Here is a 7,500-nt window from a genome sequence, read left to right as displayed (position 1 = left end):
CTCTCTCTCTCTCTCTCTCTCTCTCTCTCTCTCTCGCTCTCTTATATCTTACCCTGATGAATATGACTGGCATTTGCGGATGGAGTTCCTTCAGTCGCGAATCAATCAGGATGGAATTATCATTGTCCCAAGAAGCACCTTCGAGGAACAGCCCGTGGACGTAGGCTCCCTCCCGTGGAGGCGATCTGTAGGTGCAAGAGGTCAAAGAAATGCTGTGCATGGGCGTGTGTGCATCTGTGTGTATGTGCTAGTGAAACTTTTCCATAAAATCTACAGTACGTGCAAATGACCCGTAACAGAGACAAATTATACAGCATAAAGAAGAAAGCTCATAAAGAAGAAAACAGAGGCATATTCTCACGTAAAGTCTTCCTTATTCTTCTTGGTGACGTCGCACTGCAGGCACATCTGGTCAAGGGGAAGCTCGCACTTGCGGGCGGTGCTCTGCATGATGGCCGTCAGGAAGCTCTGCGGGTTGAAGAAGCCGGCCAGCCACACCGACGGCGGCACCTGCGGGCGACGGGCGGTTGTGCAGTGCAGAGTAATGCTCGTCAGATTTTACTCTTACAGACTGCTCTTCATATTACTAATCATAATGTTAGAACTCAACAATCTCCGTGCAAAAGGTGAATTTTCGATAATATACTGTTGCTCTACCTACTCCAGAAACTACATCATGGAAAAGTCAACGAAACAAATAAAACAAAATAATGAATGTCGAAACATGTTTCTTTTAATGATGATTGTTTGATGACGCTTTTGGCCACAACACTACGGACGTTACCTGGAAATCGCCGACCCAAGTCTCCAACTCCTTCATCCTCAGCAACAGGTCGGCATACCAAGACGTGAGCCCGAGGGTGGAGGCATACGCCCGCACCGCCCACGAGTCGGGCACTTGGTCGAGGAACAGCGCTGCACCGAGGTCCTCCATCGCTGATGTTATTTTCAACTCCCCCTAAGACAGTTGTAATTAATCCATTTGATTATACGTTTCCGATTTTTTTTTCTTTTTTAATAATGGAATATTTCGGGCGTTTCGACGTACTTTAATATTATACTTGCTACTTACCTACTACTCAGTTTCTTCACACGTCCCTGTTACCGGCATACTTTAGTATATAGGAACGAACATATAAATAAGGATGTAGACATTAAAACATAGTAGTTTAATAATGAAAAAAAACAGAGACTCCCTCTTACCTTGAAGCCCAAGTCGAGCTCCTTGAGAGACATCCGGATGATGCGGATGAGGAGGTTCATCCGCTCGCACTCCTGGAAGGCGACCACGACGTAGGGCGTCCGCTCCTCCACCTTGCCCGTGATGTCGGACATGTTGAACTCCTCGGGCAGCTTCTCCAGGATCTCGTCCAGGGTCTGCTTCACCTGAAAGAGGCAAGAGGGGTGGTTTTGTAATCCTTAGATCCTAAAGTTTTGAAAAGCGTAATTCGGAATGTGGATGAGGTACATAAACCCCGGAAATTATTCCTTCCTTAATGAGGAGAAGGATTGCTAAACGCTATCATAGAGATAACGTTACTGTCCTAGCCGATTTTATAATTATAGGCGTTCAATAGCGATCGAAGGACCACAGGGAAGGTCGTACCTTATCCTCCCTTGTGATGACGACGCCGCTTGTGTTCCCCATGTCTCGCGGCTGGAGCTCGAACACCGTCTTGAAGAGGTGCTCCGACGTCATGGTGAGGAAGCCGATCTCGGCGTTGGGGTGGAGGCCGTACAGGTGGGGTGATTCTTGGGGGAGACACGTGTCTATGTAGCTGTGGTAGCCCGAGTAGTCCAAGTTGGGGGGCGCTGGGAAGCCTGGCGCGAGGTTCAGCTCTCCATCCAGCTTCAGGTGTTGATTCATTAACGAGGGTTTAGAGAGATTCAGAGAAATTAATATATTTCCTTTGTACGTTTTTCCTCTTTTAATTAGAAGAAAATATGAGAACCACAGGTTACATCTCTGCGAGCAGAAAATGAGACCAAAACACGCAGAAGCCTCTAACTATCCGAGGATTTATGTCGAACAGACAATGCTGATATAACAAAACCTATCTCGCAGCTACCTGGTCTGGGTGCAGGAACTCCTCGAGGTACGTGCGACACAGCCTGCGGTCCCAGTCGTCCGTAATGTGGCCCCCGTACATGATCTCCCCGAAGAGGTAGCGGAGGTCCTCCCAGGGAACCTTGCTGTTCGCCTCCAGGTAGTTGAATAGGACGTTCACGCTGATGGTCAAGTCGCCTGAAAGAAACAGACTATATGTATATATATATCGCTACGGAAACGGGAGCGATGTACGAGGATAAATCATTTCATAGTCTTTTAGAGACACGAGTTTAATTTTTTATGTTCTCTAATATCAGGATAGCCACTTTGGTCCCCGAATGTACCGGTGTTGAAGGGGTAGGGTCTGTTCCATCCCTGCGACCCGAACTTTCTCCTCTCCGCGACGCATGCGTGGAAGTAACATAGAGAGAACAAGAGGGACTTGAATTCGGCCTCTTTGGAGCACATCTCGAGCGTCTCCTGCGTGAAGTTGTTGAGCGCCTTGTGGAGGTTGGCTTGCATGCCCCGAGGCGGCTCGTTGGTGATCTTGATGGCGGACTCCAGGATACCCTGTGGCAGGTGACGAAAAAGTTAAGAATAAGTTCTGACAAACCAATCACAGATGTTTTCTTGTTATATATGACAGAGAGAAAAATCATATAATGAAGAAAGACCTGTGGCAAGATGTGGTTCTCGGGCTTGCTTGCAGGCTCAGCGCTCATAAAGACCCTGTACTCTTGGTGAGCTCCGTCCGCGTGGATTTCTAGCTTCTTCTCCAGTCGCGGTAGCCATTGTCTCACCAGATGAATGTTCTGCAAAAAAATAAAATCCGATTTCTTTTCTGTCTGTTGAAGCATTTGGTAAAGGCATGACGTATTATTTTCTGACATGCAGATAGTATTCAACCTTAAACATGGATGTAAAACGAGTTATGGACTACTTATGGTGTGTGCCTAAAATAACACACCTGCAAGATGACCCAATGTCCCTCCTTGGCTGCGATTTGGATGGCCTCCTCTGCCACCTTCTCCTGCCCTTGGCCCAGCGACACGTTGTGCAGACGCCGGTTCTCGCAGGTGTAGCCCAGGCTGTACCCGAGACGCTCGACGTCCTGCGAAAATTTGGAGCATCACTAAGGGAAGGGGAGGGGGAAGGAAAGAGAAGAGGAAGAGAAGGAAAGAAAGAGTTAGAGGAATTAAAGACGCAGATGGAGAGATAGAAAGAGAGAGAGAGGGAGGAGAACGAAAGAGAGATAGATCGAGAGTGAGAAAGAGTGAGAGTGAAAGAGTGACTGCGTATAAAGTGAAAAAATCCTAAGATTGATTTAGAGTATCGACAATAACACTGCGAACAGTAATTCAAGTTATCCTTATGCGTAGATAAACCCACGTAAAGGTAAGCCATTCAGTCGTGACAGTAAATGATCGTAGAATCTACTTCTTATTGTCATAAGCTGACCTTGAGAGGGTCGACGCCGGGGGAGAGGATGAAGAAGATCGGCGTGGACGGCCCGCTCTCCTCGTAGCTCTGCGAGAAGTCGATGTTCTCGCCCTCCACGTACTTCCTCCCCATCCGCTCCTCGATGAACAGCCTGGGGGAGGGAGCGAAGGGGCGGGTCAGTTTTGAGGAAAGGTGTGGCTGGACTGGTTGATGAAACTTTATTTCTGTTATTTACTCTCTTTCTCTTTCCCACACCCTTTCTCTCTCTCTCTCTCTCTCTCTCTCTCTCTCTCTCTCTCTCTCTCTCTCTCTCTCTCTCTCTCTCTCTCTCTCTCTCTCTCTCTCTCACCATAAATAATTTAAAAATAGCCTTATATGAAGCTGATTGGATCATATATAAAGAAACAAAATGTAAATGAAGACTAATATATTTATAAATAAGTTTACTGACCTATATAACCACTACTGTCCTTGGAATGCGTATTCTGTAAAATGAAGCATGCGCACAAACCATATAACACACTAGCAATAATCAGTTCAATCAAAACTAGACACAAATTTCTAAAAAAGGACCATAAAGTATGAAATTATTCTTGGAACCTATAGAAATACTCTAGCTCGTGCGATAAAACGAGTTAAAAAGAATTATTATAAACCCAAGCTTATGATATATATATATATATATATATATATATATATATATATATATATATATATATATATATATATATATATATATATATGAAATGTTTTCTGCGATCTGTCCAAGGCGTTCGATACCATATCACATGATATTCTTTTCCAAAAGTTTAGGGTGTATGGTATTCGAGGTCCATCATTAGCATGGTTTTAAAGTTACTTGAACAATGTACATACTACCAGAACTGCATTTCACAATATGGGGATATCAAATTTGGGGTCCCGCAGGGTTCATTACTTGGCCCTGTATTGTTCTTACTTTACATCAATTACATTGCTCAGTCTTCACGTAAATTGAAATTCTTGATTTTTGTAGACAATACTGATATATACTTACCTAGTAAACACCTACCTGACCTTGTTAGTACAAGGAATAATGGGTTAATTCAAACTGGATTAGAAAAAAAACTATTTTCTACTATCACATCACTTGAATTATAGACCAACTATAGATATCAAATTAGATAATGTAATTATGATGAAGCAAAGTTTCTTGGAATTACTATAGATAGTCTTTTACTTTAGAAGAACCACATCAGTGATGTAAAAGTAAAAATATCAAAGGTAGCTGGAATTCTATATAATGTTCGTGACCTGCTGAAGGTATTTTCTACATATAGTTTATTTCTCTGCAGTCTATAGTGCAGAAAACAAAACAAGTTTGAAATTCTTCGAGAAGACATAAAAGAAAAAATCGCATCATAAACTTACTGGTCATGCAATGACCACAAATGACCTATCCAAAGAACTCGAACTGCTAAAAATACTAAATATAATCTTATTTCAGACAGGTGTCTTTATATCCATAAATGGTTTGATTTCATCAACTAAAAGCCTCCGGAGAATCACACACTGAGTTGATACATGAGGCGTCCATGAGACATTAAGACTCCCAAAGTATAGGACTTCCCACGCCCAGAAAAAGTTGCATATAGAGGATTGAAATTTTGGAATTCCTTAGATGATGTGCTAAGGCAGCCTCCATCTGAGTATCACTTCAAACGTGCAATGAAGCAAGAGCTAACCAAAGAATGCTAGTTCCAATATCGTGTTTCCTTCCAAGTACCAAAATAAGGATGTTTTGGCACCATCATCATCGTGTATAACACATGTATGAAATACTTGAAACATATGAAATCTATAAGACGTATATATGACATGAACGTGATATATGTAGATATATGTATACGTACATATAAACACACACACACACACATACACACACGTGTGTGTATGTATGTATGTGTACATGTTTATATATATATATATATATATATATATATATATATATATATATATATATATATATATATAATATACACAATACACACACACACACACTTCTCTGACACTCCTTCCTCTTTCAACCTTTCGCTCCCTCTCCCTCCTTCCGCCATCCAAGCCAAGGCGACTCACTGCATGGCGTGCGTCATGCGGTCAGGACGCAGCGCCCTCATGATGACCAGCCGCTGCACGTCCGACTTGCCCTTCCACTCCCCCGGCAGCTTCTCCTTCTCGGGCGCCTCGCACTCGCAATACATACGCCATCGCTTCACGCTGTTCTCCAGGTCGCGGTCAAGATTCCTATGTGGTGTTGGCAGGTTTTGATATGAAGGTACACCAAAAAATATTTTCTTCAAGGCAATTATTCCTCAGAGCTTAAGTTTATCAAAACTGGAATCTGAAAATCGCGTCTTCGAGACTCATAACAGCTTTATCCTATAAATATCTGCGCTTTAGGAACTCCATGCCTCTACCTGAATTCGTCGACCTGCGAGAGGGAGCGAATCGCGCCCCAGTTGTTGTTGGTGATGAAGTCGATGGGCGAAACCACGTTCGGCTGAATCGGGAACCGAAGCAGAAGGTCCAGCTCGATGGCGCCCACCTCACCCTGGGAGGCAAGGACCTGGAAAAAGATAAACACTGCTGTCGAATATCGCCAATACCATGTTAGAAGTAAATTCATTTTGAATCTTTATAGTATGGGGCTTGTACACATAGGAGCTCAATTCTGGTTATTTTCTTGGAAAGACAGATATCATCATCAGAAATAAAGAAATAGAAATTCATGAGAGAACATGGATTCAATGAATGTGAATGGCTGCAACCAGGAGAAACAGGCTTGCAATATTGCATGTCTAGTAACAAAAATAGCAGATAAAACCAATAATAATCAATTAACAAATCCTTGCAATGTTAAGCATTAATCATCATTCATAAAAGTAAATAATGAAAATGAAGTAAAGTTAATGTATTAAATCGAAAGGCGAATAGAGACTTTGATCCCCGCACAGCGACGGGCCTGACTCGCCTGGAAGGTCATCTGGGCGGCGAAGATGAGCTTGTCCTTCTCGAAGAGTCCTCTGGTGGTGTAGAGGAACACGCTGTACGTGATGGTGTCGATGAGGGCGTTCACGCGCAGCCGCACCTCGTCGTTCGCCTCCGAGCGCTCGATGGCCTGCTGGAACACCACTCGGAACGCCTGGCGGGAGGACAGGCCAGAGGGGAATGTTTTTCTATTGACTTTCTTAAAGAAAATATAGTAACAAAAAGAAATACCGATGCTGAATTTCAATTCCATTGAGCCGTAGGTCCAGCAGTCATGAATATTTTGCACACCCTCCCGATCTTAAGGCGAAGTTTCCCAGTGAACAAAGGCGATAACCAACCTTAAGAGAGAACTGGTAGATGGGGTTGATCTTGTGGAGGTCGTTGAGGATGAAGTACAAGAGGGAGGCTCGGGCGGCGGCGGGCCGGTAGAGCTCGCGGGCCTCGTCGATCTGCGCGCTCGTGTTGCGGGCTTCGGCGACCTGCGCAGACACGGAGGAAAGAGGTGAGTGAGTTTGCTCATTTCAGGTTACATTTTCTGTCTGAAATATTATCGAGACAAAATCTTCCGTTTCAGATGAAATATAGTCTATATCTAAGGCAGCGCAAGATATGCCATGGCCGAGGTGAAAATATGATGACCTTTTCCTGAATCTCCTGCGCCGTGGCCTTCGTGTGCTCCAGATTCTCCACCAAGGCCGTGTCTCCCAAGAAGTTTCCTCCGGCGGACGACAGGCGGCTCAGCAGGTCGTCTTCCAAGTGCTTCAGCTGAATTTTGAAGTCGTTTTGTTGCTTCGTCAAGTTATACTGAAACACAAGATAAACGGCGTCTTTAATGCCTTTGATTGTCATTGCTTGGGTATGTATGCTGGCGATTCTATGTTAGCAGTGAGGTTCCTATTTGTGTGGTGATAACTGGACACCATTTTTTCAAGGAGTTATCCTCAGATAGCTCATCTAAAAGCCACCAAGCATTACCTTGA

The 7,500-nt window shown here is 43.9% G+C and overlaps 1 protein-coding gene across 1 annotated transcript in view; it reads right to left on the bottom strand.

Moving 5' to 3' along the window:
* Window positions 1-7,500, bottom strand: part of Dhc93AB (Dynein heavy chain at 93AB) — a 92,173-nt gene that overhangs the window by 365 nt on the left and 84,308 nt on the right. The window contains exons 77-92 of the mRNA XM_070128528.1: window positions 7,496-7,500; window positions 7,160-7,324; window positions 6,859-6,999; window positions 6,501-6,671; window positions 5,947-6,095; window positions 5,606-5,773; window positions 3,509-3,641; window positions 3,018-3,161; window positions 2,725-2,862; window positions 2,395-2,620; window positions 2,070-2,245; window positions 1,607-1,849; window positions 1,204-1,386; window positions 785-958; window positions 362-510; window positions 53-185 (exon numbers count right to left, since the gene is read on the bottom strand). The exon at window positions 7,496-7,500 is cut by the window's right edge and continues 200 nt beyond it. Of these exons, the coding sequence (XP_069984629.1) occupies window positions 53-185; window positions 362-510; window positions 785-958; window positions 1,204-1,386; window positions 1,607-1,849; window positions 2,070-2,245; window positions 2,395-2,620; window positions 2,725-2,862; window positions 3,018-3,161; window positions 3,509-3,641; window positions 5,606-5,773; window positions 5,947-6,095; window positions 6,501-6,671; window positions 6,859-6,999; window positions 7,160-7,324; window positions 7,496-7,500 (2,498 nt within the window). The remainder of the gene's footprint in view (window positions 1-52; window positions 186-361; window positions 511-784; window positions 959-1,203; window positions 1,387-1,606; window positions 1,850-2,069; window positions 2,246-2,394; window positions 2,621-2,724; window positions 2,863-3,017; window positions 3,162-3,508; window positions 3,642-5,605; window positions 5,774-5,946; window positions 6,096-6,500; window positions 6,672-6,858; window positions 7,000-7,159; window positions 7,325-7,495) is intronic.

The sequence above is a fragment of the Penaeus vannamei genome, chromosome 13 (assembly GCF_042767895.1).
Source record: "Penaeus vannamei isolate JL-2024 chromosome 13, ASM4276789v1, whole genome shotgun sequence".
Classification (NCBI taxonomy): domain Eukaryota; kingdom Metazoa; phylum Arthropoda; class Malacostraca; order Decapoda; family Penaeidae; genus Penaeus; species Penaeus vannamei.
Note: the sequence above shows the minus strand (reverse complement) of the source record. Positions and strands in the feature narration are given on the sequence as shown.